General features: G+C 33.3%; 2 protein-coding genes across 3 annotated transcripts; both read left to right on the top strand.

Annotated features, from left to right (window-relative positions):
- The first annotated feature begins 3808 nt into the window (after positions 1 to 3808).
- Positions 3809 to 10094, top strand: LOC112036354 (synaptotagmin-3). 2 transcript variants are annotated; one of them, XM_065781084.1, is made up of 12 exons: positions 3809 to 4143; positions 5331 to 5429; positions 5542 to 5592; positions 5728 to 5851; positions 6038 to 6105; positions 6463 to 6564; positions 6674 to 6748; positions 7747 to 7823; positions 8122 to 8371; positions 8897 to 9268; positions 9428 to 9556; positions 9636 to 10094. In XM_065781084.1, exons 1-12 carry the CDS (start codon positions 4033 to 4035, stop codon positions 9762 to 9764), a joined length of 1587 nt encoding a protein of 528 aa, XP_065637156.1. In that variant the 5' UTR covers positions 3809 to 4032; the 3' UTR covers positions 9765 to 10094. The 2 variants fall into 2 exon arrangements, with proteins under 2 accessions (XP_065637156.1, XP_065637155.1); XM_065781083.1 differs by having other exon boundaries at positions 5987 to 6105.
- Positions 10095 to 12840: 2746 nt separating this feature from the next.
- On the top strand, positions 12841 to 16349 carry LOC112036361 (29 kDa ribonucleoprotein A, chloroplastic). Its single transcript, XM_024069170.2, has 5 exons — positions 12841 to 13294; positions 13508 to 13609; positions 14221 to 14538; positions 15555 to 15663; positions 16047 to 16349. The coding sequence occupies exons 1-4, from the start codon at positions 12935 to 12937 to the stop codon at positions 15618 to 15620; spliced, it is 846 nt and encodes a 281-aa protein (XP_023924938.1). The 5' UTR covers positions 12841 to 12934; the 3' UTR covers positions 15621 to 15663; positions 16047 to 16349.
- The last annotated feature ends 2006 nt before the right edge of the window (positions 16350 to 18355 follow it).

Here is an 18355-nt window from a genome sequence, read left to right as displayed (position 1 = left end):
AGGTTAGGTTTGGCTATCTAAGGTATAAAACCCAGATCCTAATGAATTTAAAAATGTGAACCCAAAGTTTGGTTGGGTCAAAAAACCCAAAAAAAAAAAAAAAAAAAAGACCTATTATTGTCCTTGAGCACTCACAGCAGTGGTGCTATATTGTTATATTGCTAAATTTTAGCTCCTCAAACACTAAATTCATGCTCCAGCAGTGGAGCTAAATCTATTTTTTTACTTCACTACTACAGTGCACATCTATAAATAGATGTGCACTATTCATGAGAGCTAAAAAAAAAAATATTTTATTCCGGCTGTTGATTAAAAAATGCCACTTGCTCTTTTTCTTTTTTCTTTTTTTTCATTCTTTTATCACCGTTCCTCTCTCTCTCTCTCTCTCTCTCTCTCTCTCTCTCTCTCTCATCTCATCTCTGAACCTCATCTCTCTCAATCTCACTCTCTTAACTCCGGTCTCTCAATCTCTCAACTCTGTTTATCGTCACCGACCCGACTTATCGTCAACGTTGCTGCCACTGAAGCTCGACGTCATTCACCCACCAGCCGTCCCAAGCCGCCGATCAGCCTCAGACCCACGCTGCCATCCGCCTCAAACCCACTTCTCTTTCATTCTTCTCTCTCTCTCTCTCTCTCTCTCTCTCTCTCTCTCTCTCTCTCTCTCTCTCTCTCTCCGTTTTTAGCTCCGATCGGGTCCCACATTACCCGACTCACCTCAAATCGGAGCATTCCGTTTCGCTTTGCACTCATCATCACTATTTATGATCAGTAACCGATAATCGGCCCAGGTCTCGTCAGCCAGTACCGAATTAGACAGAGTATCAGGCATGGGTTTCGGTTTGGCTATGTTGATTTTTCAGGGTTTTTGTTTTGTTCTTCTTCATTGGTTTTGATGGGCACAGTGGGGTTGTGGTTGTGCAGTGATTTTTATGGGTTTGATGGTGGTTGTGGTGGTATGTTAGTGGTTGAATGAAATATTATTTTATTGTAGTGTTTATATTATTTTATTGTGTTAAAAGGTAAAATAGCTCCACTGTTATAGGATGTCTGAAGGTAAAATAGATAAAGTGATTTTTTGTATAGCTAAAAGCTAAAAATTTAGATTCACTCTGTGGATGCTCTTAGAGGGGAAGGGAAAGGAAATTCTATGAAATTTGCCCAAAAGTTTCTTTAATAATAGTAAAAAACAAGAAATATTTTAGTTTTACCAACAAAATTGCTTCTTCTTTTTTTCTTTTTCTTTTTGTGTTAATGTGGGTGATTAGAGCTCATAGAAAAAAAATAGTGATAATATTTTGAAATTTTTTGTATTTAAACCTAACACTCTACCGTTCCTATGACCTTCTGTAACACTTCCATCACATAACATTCTAACGAATTTCAATTTTGGGCGTTAACTTGTCATTTCAAACCAAATTTTGGAACTAGATTTTTGGAGTTCACATCCAGTCGATCAACTTTTTCCAAGAAATTGCATAATATATAACTTAAAAAAATATTTATTTGTTTATTAATTTTTACTACTTTTTAGTAAAATTTGCTTTATTTTTGTTTAAAAAGTACCATCTAGCGTCCAAAAGCTTTTGATAAAAGTACATTTAGTTCAAATAAAAGTATTTATTTGTTTATTAGCCTTTTCTAAATTAGTGGAATACACTTTATTTTTCTTTAATGAGTACAATCTAGCATTCAAAAGTTTTCAATAAAGTAAGAGTATTAACACAAAATGTTGCGGATTTCAGTTAACTTAACTTGGAATCCACTTTATTCTTCTTTAATGAGTACAATCTAGCATTCAAAAGTTTTCAATAAAAGTAAGAGTATTAACACAAAGTGTTGCGGATTTCAGTTAACTTAACTTGTGAATTTTTTGATAATTGAATAAGAGATTTGTGGTTCAATTTCTGCCTATATAAAAAATCGATTAGTATTTTGATTTGATGATAAAGAATTATTATCTAGAGTGGACGCCATAAATTGAAACAATCTAAAAAAAAAAAAAAAAAAACTAAACTCGAGGGTAGTGTTTGTTATACATACTGTGTACAAATATATAGTGCTCAAAGAAAAATGCTAGGACCATAATAAAGTTCACAACTTTTGTTACAACTCGCTACGTGGTAAGTTGTGACAAAAGTTGTATAAATAGTTGTGGTCCTAGCATGATTCCTACCCAAATACAGTGAAAATACTTGGATTAGGATCAGCTTCAATTACCCCTTCTCACTCATAAATATTTTTTACCACTCTCACTTTTTAACTTTTATTTTATTTTTACATTTTTTATTCAATGGTTGAAATTAAAATTTACTTTTTTTTTTCAACTCTCAATCTTATATATTAACATGAGGTACATTGCATCTTAGGTATTGCACCTTATCTCAATTTGACTTAGAGTCCGTTTAGGATGTAATGCAAGTTTTAGTTTATTTGAATTTTTTGCCTATTTTTGTACTATTTATGGGTTCCATTGTATTATTTAATTAATTTTTAATTATTTTTTACAGTATTTTCAATAAAAAAATTTCAATTTTAACTAAATAAATTATTTCCAAACGGATTTTAAAACATTTTTAGGGTCTGTTTAGATACCGTTTATTTTGCTGAAACTAAAAACTTATTTCTGAAAATACTATAGATAAATGTAAAAATTAACTAAAATAGTATAGTAAAGTCCATAAATAATACTAAAAAGTATATTGAGGCTCATAAATAATAATAAAAATAAGTAAAATAGTAAAATAATTTTTATTTTTTATTGATATTTAATACGGAGGCTTAATGTATTTTGGCAGTGGGGGGAAACAAACACTGTGTACAACAGAATTTTTCCTTGAACAAAAAAACTGGAACGCACTTCACTGTGCAGTCACTATCCCCACATTCCTACGTGGGCCTCTCACATGGGGTTAATATAATAAGTGCACAACTCCAGAAGACATATAAAGGCAAAACCGTAATTCCAGTTATATAAAAAAAAGGCAAAAAATAGAAAACGTACTAAGTTGTCAGATACATACGTGGATTTTGCAACGAAACGAGAGACTCACACACTCTTCTTTTCGCACTTGGCAGTTTTCTTTCTCTCTTTCATTCGTAGCTTTCAACCGTTAATATATTAACATGAGGTACATTGCATCTTAGGTATTGCACCTTATCTCAATTTGACTTAGAGTCCGTTTAGGATGTAATGCAAGTTTTAGTTTATTTGAATTTTTTGCCTATTTTTGTACTATTTATGGGTTCCATTGTATTATTTAATTAATTTTTAATTATTTTTTACAGTATTTTCAATAAAAAAATTTCAATTTTAACTAAATAAATTATTTCCAAACGGATTTTAAAACATTTTTAGGGTCTGTTTAGATACCGTTTATTTTGCTGAAACTAAAAACTTATTTCTGAAAATACTATAGATAAATGTAAAAATTAACTAAAATAGTATAGTAAAGTCCATAAATAATACTAAAAAGTATATTGAGGCTCATAAATAATAATAAAAATAAGTAAAATAGTAAAATAATTTTTATTTTTTATTGATATTTAATACGGAGGCTTAATGTATTTTGGCAGTGGGGGGAAACAAACACTGTGTACAACAGAATTTTTCCTTGAACAAAAAAACTGGAACGCACTTCACTGTGCAGTCACTATCCCCACATTCCTACGTGGGCCTCTCACATGGGGTTAATATAATAAGTGCACAACTCCAGAAGACATATAAAGGCAAAACCGTAATTCCAGTTATATAAAAAAAAGGCAAAAAATAGAAAACGTACTAAGTTGTCAGATACATACGTGGATTTTGCAACGAAACGAGAGACTCACACACTCTTCTTTTCGCACTTGGCAGTTTTCTTTCTCTCTTTCATTCGTAGCTTTCAACCGTTACGTTCCTATGTCAATTTTCGTGCTTTCATTTTCACTTTGTACTTTTTTTCTTGTTTTAGTTTTACACTGATTCTTAATAAATGCCCTTCTTTGCTTTTTCATTTTTTTTTTTAATGTAATTCTGGGTTTCAGAGGGAAATGGGATTTCTGGGGAGTTTACTAGGAATCATTGGTTTTGGAATTGGAATCCCACTTGGTCTTTTACTGGGTTTTTTACTATTCATTTATGTCGAGCCTGATGATGTTAAGGTAATATATTTTTAATTTACTAATGCCTGTAGCTCTAAGACTCTTAACTTCTTTCTTATAATAAACTATATATATGTTATATAATGGTGATCAGTGACATTCTTAATTATACTATATATTTGAATTTTTGGGTTAATTTTATGGTTAGTGTTACTTGGTATTGGTGTTTTTTTTTTTTAATAAAAAATTTTCTTGCTGGGGAAGGTTTATTATGTTTGTAGACTATAGTATTACTTCTATTCTTGCGTGTTACCCCTTCAATTGTGCCATTCAATAGAAATTATTAGATATAATATTTGATGCATGTGTTGAGTAGCAAGTTTGTCTCCGCAGAAAATTTGGCATGGCCGACATCGACAAGAACAATGTGACACTCGTTACTTGCAGTTTTTAATCGGAATTGCATGTTGATGAATCTCTTTGAGGTCTTAATTTGATGTGTTTTTTTTTTGGTTCATTATTCACAGAAGTTGTTTTTATCTACTGTTTTAAGTGAGTGATAGTTCTTCGAGGCTTGCTATCATTCATATAGATGAGGCCTAGAAGTTGAAAGTTGAAACCATCGAGACAATTGAGAAGTAGTCTTATATATTTGATATATGCATTTTCCTTCTCACAATATGTGGATCCCACATGATTGTTGAATCCACACATTGTGGGAGAGATGATCTTATATAGGGTATTGATTCTCACACATTTCTTATTGTATATCGTCCATTCACATCACCAATTTCATGTTTTAAATGTGGACATCGCGTGTGAAATTATGGATTTTGTGTGTATGGTGTGTACATAAACAAATGTGAGAGAACAATTTTCGAATTCTATATGCATTGTTTATTTTTCCACATAGTGTTTAGAGTCTTTTGGCAATTAATTTTTATTTTTAAAAAAGAACCGAAATGTTTGACAAATATGGATAAGATGGATGCCGGATGATTTAACTTGTATTTTGACGAGTGTTATCTGTCTGTCATTACATCTCTAGGATACTTAAACATAGCAGCTCATAATACTTGTTATATGAAACTTCCAAGTGTAATACCCCTCTTTGGGAAAATCTCTTATAGACTTCAATCATGTGCATTCCCCCTCAATTATTTTTTATTTATTTATTTATTTTGTGTGGAAAATAATCTTTGTTGCGATTTGTCAGTGAAGTAACTCTTTTGAACCTACATTCGCAGGAACCAATTAGTAGACCAATTCATGAGTTTGACACAAACTCTTTGCTTGATATTTTGCCTGAGATTCCCTTGTGGGTGAAGCATCCTGATTATGATCGAGTGGGTTCTAAGCTCCTGTCCCCTTTCTTTTCCTGTTTAAATTTGATAAGTTACATTTTACATTATGTTGTTCATACATTTTATTTATGTTCAAAATTGTATAATTGTGCAGATTGACTGGTTGAACAAGTTGCTGTCTGATATGTGGCCTTACCTCGATAAGGTGATCAGAAGTTTTCGGAATAAAACTAATTTTTCTTTAATAAAAAAAACCAAGCAAGTCAGTTCTAAATGATAATAGTACCAGGGGAATTTGACATAATTTTTATAATGATCCATTTAATGCTCAAGTTTGCAGGCAATATGTGACGTTATAAAAAGCACGGCAGAGCCTGTATTCGCAGAGTACATTGGCAAGTTTAAGTTAAAGTCAGTAGAGTTTAAGAACCTGAGTCTTGGAACTATCCCCCCTTCAATTCATGGTAAGTAAAATGAATTGAATTTTGAAGCAACTTAATCACAGTATTTTAGACTTTGTAAAATGTACCAGAACCATCTAATTTGAACTTTTAATGATTCTTTTATTTAATTTTGGGATTTTATTCATCGATTGGCAGGTATCAAAGTGCATGAAACTAATGAGAATGAACTAATATTTGAGCCTGCAGTTAGATGGGCTGGAAATCCCAACATAACTCTGGTGTTGAAATTATTGTCACTTCGGATTACGGTGCAGGTGAGAAGATAGTTCAAATAGTTTATGTGGGTGTTTGGGAACTTGATGAAAATATGACATACTTGCATTGTGATTTGAATATCATTTGACATGTCTTCTTTCTCTTTGTAGACTGCTTAAGTCAACTTACTTTTTTCATCATTTAAAAATAATGAGTTCAGTTCAACATCTTACTTATTGACCTTCTATTGTTTTATTACTTTATTTGCTTGATGACAGTAGTTTAGTTGATGAAGCATTAAAATGGGATAAAAATTGGTTCTAAATTATATCATTCTGTTGTGGGTTAAAATGCCAAGTTATTCTTTATGGTTATGTAAGACAATTTTCAAAAATTGTTCATGCTTTTTCTCTCAGCTGGTGGATGTACAATTATTTGCAGCACCACGCATAATTTTGAAACCTCTTGTGCCAACATTCCCATGTTTTGCGAGCGTAGCAGTGTCTTTGATGGAGAAGGTAACTGAGACATGAACAATTTGCCAGTTTCCATATGCAATGATGTGAGTCTAAGTTTTTTCAGTTATGTCTCATGTACTTTAGTGACAAGTATGTTTTATATGTGCAGCCACATTTAGACTTTGGACTGAATTTACTGGGAGGGGATGTTATGGCGATTCCTGGTGTATATCAATATGTTCAGGTGCCCTGTCTTTTGGGTTTCAAATCAGCCATCTGCTTTAAAGTTTTATATGATGATTTATTATATTATGGTTATATGAGATGTCTTTTAACTGCACGGTCAATCACCAATGATACAGTAATATTTGTAAGATAGGCTTCATTTTGTCAATCCATCTTATATAAAATACTCTAATTATAATTTTTTAAATTATCTTGAGTTGGTTGAGCTTTGGAGTATGGCAAAACAGCTAACATGATTCCTTAGAAATAGATTAAAGTACATGTTTCAAACTAATAATTCAAATTTACCCTAAAAAACACATAAGAATCCCAACTACCTCTCTAATCCTTTTGTATATTAAGTTGACTTTTAGTATGGTTTCTATTGCATTATGAGGGATAAGATATAGTTATAATCTTCTATTGTTTTATTATTCCTCAAGAAAGCCATGTTAAGTATTGGACCTATAACCTATTGGTTGGCTATCTTTAAATTTTTTTGGGGGAATGAGGGGTGAGGGAAGCAATGGATTTTTTTTAGTTTGCAGAGCTGACTAACTTACTTTATCTTGGTAAACTTATGAACCTAAATGTAAATTGAAAAAGGCATAGCTGTCCATCAGCACTCATTCACATATGAAAACTCACTTAGAAGTATACTTGGTAGATAACTGTCATTGAGATTCAATCTATTATGATTAAGTACAAAATTGGACATTTTACTTGGGAGGAGTGCAAAAAGAATTTTGTATCCCTCAAGATTTGAGTTGGATGTGAGAATGCACGCACTCTTATGTTTACAGGAAATAATTTATGTATTGCCAAGGAGTGTTTACCAATTTGTATTTGAATGTTTATTTGTAAGTATGAAGGATTGAAGTGCATGTTCTTTGAAAGTTTTGGAAGTCTTCTTTAATTTCAAAATGGAATATCACAAATATGATTATCATATAGTAGCATATTTAAAAAAAAAAATATATATATATATATATATATTTATTTCTCTGTTGCTGGCAGGATACCATAAAAAAACAAGTTGCAAGCCTCTACCTCTGGCCCCAAACTTTTGAAATACCAATTCTTGATGGTTCAGTGTAAGTTCATATATACCACTGTAAAGTTAAGGATGTATGATATTCAGTATCAAGGAAAACACTGTTATATGGATTCAGACATTACTTTATTGGAAAATGATTTAGTGGGATACTTGTGAGTTAAGGATTCAATGACAATTAATTATTTTAAAATTGAAATGCTAAATATCTGCCATGTGATTCCACATAGGTTCTTCACTACCTTGCAGATTAAGAATTGGTTGAGTAAATTTTGGTTATGGTGGTTTCATTTAGCAGAAATTTTCAATAATTTATCTGTTCTTTTCTTTGTTGATAGAGGGTCTACGAAGAAGCCTGTTGGCATACTACACGTGAAAGTTGTGCGTGCAATCAAACTCTTGAAGATGGACTTATTGGGAGCATCTGATCCTTATGTTAAACTCAGCCTAAGTGGAGATAAGCTTCCAGCAAAGAAAACTTCTATAAAGATGAAGAACCTGAACCCTGAGTGGAATGAGGACTTCAAGCTTACAGTAAAGGACCCAGAGTCTCAAGTTCTTCAGTTACATGTCTATGACTGGGAGAAGGTTTTTTATTTTGTTTTCCACTTATAACTTATTGCTTGATTATTTAAATTTATAGTATCTTGTAAATGCCCTAAAAATATTCTCTGTTGATTTTAAGTTGGTCCTATTGGAAGAGTTGGCTAAAAATCATTGCAGCATTTATGAATAAAAAATTCGTGCAAGGACAATGATTGCGGAGAACTCTCAATACTGTCCTCTCCATAGAGTTTGATGTTTAGTTGAGAACTTTCCATGTCATCTTGGTCTTGAAAAAATTGATCATATTACTTTTCTTTTTTTAACTGAGAAGTGTTTCCTATAATATAGGTTCAATATAGTAGCATTATCTGATCTTTATATTTATTCATTAACGCATCATCTTATTATAAGTCATGTGCAACTTGTATAGCACCACCGAGTGAACTTGTTTTCCGGTATTTAAGAAGCTTCTAAGTTAAATTTAGGATTTGGTATTAGGAAAAACTTATGTGGTCGTCTGGTAAATATTTTGGGATTGTAAGGTTTATATGAGCATTAGTTTTACAGGTGGGGACACATGACAAGTTGGGAATGCAAATAGTTCCACTGAGGTTGCTTACCCCACATGAGACTAAAGAATTTACACTTAATTTGGTCAAGAACACAAACCCCAATGATCCTCACAACAAGAAATGGAGAGGGAAACTTGTGGTGGAGTTGACATTTAAGCCTTTTGTAGATGACAGTGAACTATTTAGTGGATCATTGCATGGATCTGGGAAAAGAGAAGACATGGTTGGAAAAGGATCAGAAGATGTGTCCTTGAACAGAGCTGGCTTACTTCTTGTTTTGCTTCAAGGCGCTGAAGATGTTGAGGGGAATCATCACAACAACCCTTATGCTGTAGTCAATTTTGGAGGAGAACAGAAGAAAACCAAGGTGAATTTTAACTTTTAACACTTTTTTTAACTGTTAGTTTGTGACAGAAATGTGTAAGTTGTACATTATAGTTAAAATTAGTAGTATGAACTCTCATTTCTTTAATTATAGTATAGATACATTTTGAGGTGCCCTTCTGATTAAATGTACTTTGTCTAGACGATCAAGAAAACCCGGGATCCGTGTTGGAATGAAGAGTTCCAATTTGTGCTAGAAGAGGCTCCTTTAAAGGAGAAGATCCGCATTGAAGTCATGAGCAGGCGGACAGGCTTTAGTTTCCGACGAAAGGTTGGATCATTTTGGTTCTTGATTACCTTCTTTGTAATATCTAATTCATTGCAATTTCTAAATTCTATACTTTGTCTAGGAATCATTAGGATACGTGGATATCAATCTAAATGATGTAGTACACAACGGACGCATCAATGAGAAGTACAATCTGATCAATTCAAGAAATGGAGTCTTACATGTTGAAATACGTTGGAAGGTGATTTGAGACGTGTCACCAACACTTTATACTTCACTATTTTCAGAGTCTTATATTCTTTTGGTTATATTTTATACAAGCATATTCTTTTGTATCACATTATGGAGTACACAAAGTCAAAATAATGGGAAACAAGAACATACAAATCTGAATTTTATTTAGTCCTATTTCTTGTTAATCTTTATTCTTGTATAACACCAATAGAAAGGTGTTGATTTTTGTAATTTGATACCCTGTAATTTCATTGTTTTAATATGTTATGTAATTTGTGACAGTGATCATTGTTTTTTGCTGAATTAGATTTTCTGTATCATGCGAAATCTTTATTGGTCAAAGCCAGGATAGTTGTCAAAAGGCATTGTTAAGCTGATTATATATATTTTTTCCATGCCCTTTGTCCGCCCAAGAAGTTGTTTATGGCTCACATCATGATTTTGTTGTCCAAGTTTTATATATATATATATATATAATCATAGGTTTTGAAGGTTCTATTTATAATCACAACATGGCAAAATACTTTATTAGTTAAGCTAATTGGAATTCATATCGTGTGTAGCAATAATTATCTTATACATTTAATATATGAATGATATATCTTATAATACGTAGGTCTCTAGCCTAATCTAAGTGTATATATATGTAAATTTTCCTCCTAGAGGTTTAAATCCTGACCCTTGCCTCCACAGCTCACAAATATTTATACTTGTGGAGTGACAATCGCATCAAAATGGTGCGATTGTCACTTTTGATTTTTTAATATGCGACTAATGAATTCATTTTGATTAAGATCAAGCTTGTTCTAAATCTGCTAAATTAAAGGGATTGTGTCAATGGGTCCAATATCAGCAGGGCCTTCTATTTTTTTCTTGGGCTATGTATAATGGACTTGTCAAATATGGGCCCTAACAAAATGTTTAAAAGGAAATGTGGAATTTATTAAACAACTTAAAAACTCTGCCCTTTCTTTGTCAAGAGCTTATAGAGGGCAAACTCGATGCAGGCTGTGTATCTATTTATGATAAAACTGAAAACATTTGGCACAAATACAATAGGCACAAATACAATAGGAGAAAAGCTCAAACTAAGAGAAAACATTGAGTACAGTCAAAGAGTGTGTATGCTGAAGCAGGTGTTGCACTTGCACCATCGGTGGCTCTACCCACTTCCATATTTGTGTCTCCCCACAGTTCCTAGCAATTTGCGCTACCTCATGTGCCAGTGTGCCACCCTACCCTATTATTCTATCTTCTCTTATGTTGGAACTTCCACTATCTGAAACAATTCAAGCCATTTCATTTCACACTTCCTTCAAACTTTGAATTTCAAGAGCTTTCATGTAAGCTTATACAAAAATTAATGTTTATTTTCTGAATAAGAAACTACTATTTTTCTATTTTAGCCAACCATTTTTAAAATTATTTATTTTATACTCTATTTCATTTAAATATCAAAATTTTAAATATATTTTAATCATTTCTCTCTTCACTTTCTTCCTTCATCTTCGGAAACACAAAGAAATAATAAAAATATGTTTCACATAAGCTACCTTGCCTCCTAAATTTAGGCAAGCGCTACAACAAAATCTTATTTTGCATAAACAGTTCATGATCTGATGCGGATGAATTTTGAGTTTTGTTAATAAGAAAATTCTTTATATTACTAGACTTTTCACCTAAGAAGTAAGGACACAGGTACATGTATGGGTACGATATGAGCAATTTATAAAAAATTATAACATGACAAAGACGGTACAAAACTAGCATAACACAAGTATGACATGAATAAGGGCCTATTTGGTTAACTCATCACTCATAATCTGTATCCTATATCTCATAACTCAATTTTCAATTTTTGAAAACTCTTAAAAGTTGTTTTCAGTTTTCATGACTCTTACTCACTTTTTTGAGTAATGAGTCATGAGAATTGAGATAAAAAATTGAACCAAACAAGCATCCTTAAAGTGGGGCCCACGAAATTTGAGAATTGAGTGATAAAAATTCTTAAATCAAACACCCCCTTAACTTCTGCCATGAACTTCAGAGCTTGAATTTTTCAGAAACAAGACTTATTATTTTTTTTTTTTTTTGGGGGTGGTGGTAAAACGATGAGACTTGAATTTGTGACTGATCTTTCCACTGGCCCAAGTTAGGCCTGGAACTTGGCTCAAGTTTAAAGTTTTATGCTTAAAAATCTGACCAAGCTTTGCTTTTATCACTCAATATGCAAGAAATCTGCAAAGTATTAGCTGTTGCTAAGAATTGAATGGGCTGCAAGCTGAAGCCATTAAGCCCATTTTGGCAAACTTGGACCTAAATAAACAGCAAACCATGATGCTGCAGCCATAGGCCCAAACCCCCCTTGATCCACTTCCTTTCCATAAGATGTTAATCCATAAATCCATTTGTCAGTAGAATATCTCCTTGGTTTTGTACATTAGCTCAGCTCTTCCATACTCTTTAGTCTCTCCCTCTACTGTTGTTAGTAAGATTAGATACGTGCCTCCTTGATAGGCCTTTCAAATTGGATGGTCGTGATCCTCAAATCTCTCAGTCCGCAGTCCAAGCGGGCCAAAAAAGCAAACACCAATTCACCAACCAACAGACAAGTTGACACACATTTTGTGAACTGTGAACCCTCACCACACCCTATCCTTCACTCTCTTCCAAATTTCAAACCAATGTATGTAATAATAGTTTCAAATAAGCCTATGTTTAAAATAAATTTCACAATTTTTTCACAACATGAAATTGTAATTGTGATTAGTGTATGACAGAGGTGATATTAGTATTAGACTATTAATTCTTTATAAAAATTATGTTGCATTAGTTACAGTCTATTATCTCAATAATAAAAATAATAATAATAATAAAAAACTTATCATCTCAAATATTGTGTAGTTGTGAAATTTTATCTCCTAAAATTCAAATTCTCACCCAATTGTTGAATTATAAAAGAAAAAAAAAATTGTGAATTTTTTAAAGAAAAAGGTCAATTGTAAATATTTTATTTATAAAACTCAACAGGATTTTTTTCTAGATCTTTTTTTTTTTGACTTTCCCATAAATATCTCTAGGTTATAAGTATGACCGAGTGTGTGAAAGTGTGAGCATCCTTCACTTCAAAACCCTCTCTTCCTTCTGCTTCAAAACCTTATCTGTTTAGAAACAGAGAGAGCAACCATGTCTACAACAGCCTCTTCCTTAGCTCTCCAATCCCTCACACCCAAAACCCTTTCTCTCTACAATCCAAAACCCACTTTGGTTTCTCTCTTCTCTGTCTCCCCCTCTACTCTCAGGCTTCAATGCAAGCCCATTTCCATTTCCGCTTCTTTTTCAGGGTTTCGGACCCTTTCGTCTCGGTTTGCCCGAAACGTTGCCGTTTCGTCTGAGTTTGACCAAGAAGAGGACCTCTTGAGCGATGAAGACGTGCCTGGCTTCGCACCTGACCTCAAACTCTTCGTGGGTAATCTTCCTTTCACTGTGGACAGTGCTCAGCTCGCTGGTTTGTTCGAAAGCGCTGGAAATGTTGAAATGGTCGAGGTATTCTACTATTATTCATTTCCAAGTTTGGTTTTTTACACTGTTTCTGTGTATATTTGGTGAAAAGAAAGATGGGTTTTCTTTTTTGTTCTGTTTTGGGGGGGTTAAATTGTTTGTTGTCCAACATTGATTTTGAGAAAGTATTGTAGAAAAGTTGAAAGTAAAGAAAACCCAATTGGTTAAATGTGCTGAAGTTATTGTTGTTGTTGGTAGGTGATTTATGACAAGACAACTGGAAGAAGCAGAGGATTTGGATTTGTGACCATGTCTTCGGTTGAGGAAGTTGAAGCTGCTGCTCAACAGTTCAATGGCTATGTAAGTAAATCATTTTCTATATACTTGGTATGGTAATGAGTTCTATTTCTTTATGGTATTGTTACTACAATTTTAAAAGTAAAAAAGACAAATTTATGGCTTTCGTATTCCACTATATACCTGTTTTTTGGGGGATGGTGAACTTCTTTTTGTTTATTTACTTTACTGAGTTCAAGCTCAAAAACATTCTTGTGCCCCAAAATGAATTATTTCTAGAAGAGTTTGGTGCGATGGCTAGTGCCTCCCACCAAAGGTGATACGTCGCATGTTTGAGTACTGGTTTCAGTCTCTTCAAACAAAAATTGGGGGGTAAGATGGTCTACCAATCACCTCTCCCAGACCTCGCAAAACTGGGACCTTTGTGCATTAGGTACAATTTTTATTTTTGAGAAAGTTTAATCAGAGCTAGAAACTAGGCCAAGTTTGGTTAAAGTTGAATAAAATTTGGTTTTGAAGCTTTTTTGGTGTGAGGCAGGCGTTGCAACCGGGTTTTGATTGTAGTAATTGCTTAATGGACAAATTTTTAGTGTACTTATATTATGGTTTATTCTTCTTGAGCATGTGACTGATATGGTTACTGCATCTGATCATAATTTCATAACATTTGGCAGGAACTTGAGGGAAGGGCAATAAGGGTGAATGCTGGACCTCCTCCACCTAGGAGGGAGGATTCCTCTTTTAGAGGCGATTCTTCTTTTAGAGGTAACAGAGGTGGGGGAAGTTTTGGTTCTGCCAATCGTGTTCATGTGGGTAACCTTGCATGGGGCGTTGATGATTTAGCACTTGAGAATTTGTTTAGCGAGCAAGGAAAGGTTATGGAAGCAAGGGTGGTTTATGACAGGGAGAGTGGTAGATCAAGAGGTTTTGGTTTTGTAACCTACAGTTCTGCTGAAGAGGTCAACAGTGCTATTGAATACTTGAATGGTGTTGTAAGTATATTATCTCTCCTTTCTCTCTCTCTCTCTCTCTCTCTCTCTCTCTCTCTCTCTCTGAGGATGTCATTTTGTGGGCAGATATGTTGTTACATATATGTATGTGTGTTTCTTTTATTTATGAGTTGCTTGATACAACCAGAAGCCTCATAGAAATAATTAATTATCACAATGTCCAATATTGCTAATTAGCAATATTATTTAGTTTCTATTCTTTCTGTTTGGTCCATTGTTCAACAACATTTACCACATTACGAGTCTTAGTGTATAATTAAAATTATTTGGTAGCCAGTATTTGCTTTATGATAATTTACCTGTTTGTCATCTGAATGATGGTTATGCAGGGCACTTGATTAGTTGATGTTCACTGAAATAGTACTTTTACAACCAAAATTTTTGTCAACATTTTCTGAATTTCATTCATGTTCAGTCCACGAGTGGGGTTGTAAGATTCATTATATTCATGCTATATGCTTTTGTGTGTGTGTGTATTAATTATGAATTATTTGATTGTATCTTGTTACCAACTGGATATTATCAATCTGATACATATGTCCAGGTTAGGTTTATGAGAACTCTTGATATATCAATATAGATAGCCACTAATGTTGATGGGCATATAACTCTGAGGATGCAAACTAGTTTGTTTAATATGTGGTAGGCTATTTAAAAAAATGTTTCAATTGAACTGATGCTAATATACGATATGTTTGTAGATCAGTGATATATTTATATAGTGTGCATTCTGAGATTAGAGTGTCATTCATTCTGCAAAACTGAAACTCTCTTAGAGTTTGGAAGCTATTTTTGACATATTATTGAAATATTTTAAGATATGGTAGATAGTAAATACGTGTTACATGTCTGATCTCATTTCTTACTACTAAATTGAATCACCATTCATGGACTGGATCTGATTTTGGTGACTGCAGCTATGCAATGTCACAGTAACTTGTTTATATCTTGTTTCCAAACTTATTTACATTTTTCTCTTTGAAAATTTGTTGGTGTAGGACTTGAAAGGCAGACCACTACGAGTCAGTCAGGCAGACGCTAAGCCCCCAAGACGTCAATTTTGAGTTTTGACTCATTCGAATGTCCTTGACCATCAAAAGACGTGGGGTATAACTCTTAACCTACTGTAATTAAATTGGGTTTAGGAGTTATTTATTTCATGAAATCATTGTGTTCTAGCCCCACTGTTCTCAATCCTGTGATTGTGTTTACTTTGATATATAAAAGAGAGAGAAAAACGAAAAGGAAAAAAAAAGAAGAAGCTGCTGTAGATCTTTTATTTTGTTTTGTTCTTTCTTTAGCTGCTCAGGTTCTAAGGTACTAACAGTTTGTTTTCTAAATGGTTATGAACTTACCTGCTTACCTTGGTGCTGCAATTTTGCACCCAATGGGTCTTGAATTCGCAATCCACAATTCACCTTGAACTTACAAGGGGAAGAGTATTTTTTTTTCCTTTTCAAAACCATGAAATATGCTTATCTTTGTTACAGGGACTTGAAGTTGTGCAAGCTGGAACCTACTGCTGTCCATCAAGAATGTACAGAAAATGGTCCTCGCACTACTGTAGTTTCTGGGCCTACAGATGGACGAGCTGATAAATGTGTTTTTTGAAAGTTGATTATGTATGTTCTGAGTATCATAATCCTGATAAGAAATTGATATGTTGCCTATCTGTTTGACTTTTGGCTGATCCAGTACATGGGTATTTTAATTGTTTGTCTTTCCCAAATATGTTTTAGGTGATTTTGTAATTGTAGGATGAATGAAAGAAATGAATTTGATAATTTCTTGGATGAGTGTTCTTGTGAGAAAAAGTACCATGCTTTCTTTTCATGGTGAGCCCACTGGAAGGCCGTATTGATTTCACTGCCAGTTTCTAGGACTTGGCCTGAAGAAATGACCTAAAGATATATATATATATATATATAGGGAAGAAAAGGAGTGTAGGGTTCTATTTTTGGTTTTGGAAGCTAAGAGGAGTGTAGCTTTAATGGTAGGGTATTAGGGTTGCATAGTATAATAAGGTCTTCAGGTTTCATTTATATATTTTTCTCTCCTCTCCTCTGTGAATAGTAGGCTGTTGTGTTGAACTAAAGAATTCCTTAGAGAACGAGAGATACTAGCTGGCTATAGTAGAACGCTTAATAAATTGTAATAGTGAGTGGCTCACAATCCATGTGATTGTTAGTGTGGATGACTTTGGCATGGATGTCTTAATTTCCTGTTTGTTTGATTAATGTCTATATTCTTTGGCAACTTGGGTGGCTATGGATTGTCTTTTATGGATGTTATGGTTTTGGGTGTGGCTGTCTAGATGATGACTCAAATGGACTTGAGATGATATCAGTTGCACAAGCCCTTTGGTTAAACCCAATTCAGCCCATCTGGGGGTTCCACCCAAAAAAAAAAAAAAACTACATTTGGAAGTTTGATTGTCAGTCAACAATTGGTCAGCGATAATCAATATTGAAGGAGTTTATTATTGTGAAACTGGTTTGTGGTGATTTCTTAAGGTGTGATATTCTGAAGAAAAAAAACCTAACTGAACAGTTTTCTATTGTACTAAACTCTAGCAAATGCGAAAAATGTTTTCTGATTGAAACAAAATGGAACTTACAGTCACAAATTGAGTTTAACCAAAAAAAAAAAAAAAAAAAGAGAAAAAAAAAACTTATAGTTACAAATTGTTTCTTTGTTATGCACGCACGATTTACATGTTATTTTGGTTAAAACATATCCACATTATGTCATTATCTGTGTTTTGGTATAGTTTTATTGACGCCTCCATTTTTTAAGTTCTCAATTTCCCTAATCATGCACTTTCTTTGGCACCAATTGTTTGTTCTGATCAATTACTTTCTTCTACTTCGTCAAAATTGTTCTATAGCCTGCTCTATCTGCTAGCTGGAAGAAAATATAAAAAAATGTTGTTTACTGATGGAAATTAAATAGAAGCTATTGCCTACTGGTGCAGCGTGGTGCTTCCCAATAGGCCTGTTGGGAATTAATACTAGTACTTTTGTTTCTCCATTCTCGAATTAAATTTGGGCAGTTAAGCTTTGATGCATGGCCACCTCTGTCTTCAATGCAGGTCGGCCACAGTTGTGCAGTCACTCATCTGCCTTGTACTGATTCCCCTACTCCCTTTCATATCACATTCACAATTTGCCTTTTTTTTTCCTTCTATATATAGCCACGGAATTAGAAACCAAAAAGTGGCTTTTCAAAGGGCAATGAATCTACTTGTATTTATTAGTTTGTGCATACAAGAACATTGATTGGTGATCTAGACTTCTAGAATTTCTAGTTTTAATGTCCGGTTTAGCATGATTAATTTTGTTGACTTATTTTATTATTCATAGGTCCTATTGCACTTTTTGGTACTATTTATAGGTTTTACTATATTATTTCAACTAACTTTTACTTTTATCTACAGTACTTACAGTAAAAAGTTTTCAGTTTCAACAAAATAAGCGGATCCTAAATAGACCCTTAGTGAATGTTTGGATACTGTTGAAATTTTTTTTTTTAGTTGTGTCTAGCGTCTATCAGTGGGTTCCGTGCACTATTCATGAGACTCACAAACCTCTTTTTTCAACAAAATTTTTATTAAAAATGGGTCTCATGACACTATTTACACATTTAAAAATTATTTTGTTACAATATTTTCAGTTTTTAACTTTTAGTAATAAACGGTATTCAAAAAAGCCCGTTGACTTTTACTCATACAGCAGGACTGCAAAATTAGTAATAAACGGTATTTACTTTTACTCATACAGCAAGACTGCAAAATTAGTAA

Source organism: Quercus suber, unplaced genomic scaffold (assembly GCF_002906115.3).
Source record: "Quercus suber isolate HL8 unplaced genomic scaffold, Cork oak 2.0 scaffold_256, whole genome shotgun sequence".
NCBI lineage: Eukaryota > Viridiplantae > Streptophyta > Magnoliopsida > Fagales > Fagaceae > Quercus > Quercus suber.
Note: the sequence above shows the minus strand (reverse complement) of the source record. Positions and strands in the feature narration are given on the sequence as shown.

Coding starts and splice junctions, on each gene's coding strand:
- LOC112036361 (XM_024069170.2), top strand. CDS start 12,935: ATGTCTACAACAGCCTCTTCCTTAGCTCTCCAATCCCTCACACCCAAA. Junction 13,610..14,220: donor CTCAACAGTTCAATGGCTAT/GTAAGTAAATCA, acceptor AACATTTGGCAG/GAACTTGAGGGAAGGGCAAT. Junction 14,539..15,554: donor TTGAATACTTGAATGGTGTT/GTAAGTATATTA, acceptor TTGTTGGTGTAG/GACTTGAAAGGCAGACCACT.
- LOC112036354 (XM_065781083.1), top strand. CDS start 4,033: ATGGGATTTCTGGGGAGTTTACTAGGAATCATTGGTTTTGGAATTGGA. Junction 5,852..5,986: donor TATCCCCCCTTCAATTCATG/GTAAGTAAAATG, acceptor ATCGATTGGCAG/GTATCAAAGTGCATGAAACT. Junction 8,372..8,896: donor ATGTCTATGACTGGGAGAAG/GTTTTTTATTTT, acceptor TTAGTTTTACAG/GTGGGGACACATGACAAGTT.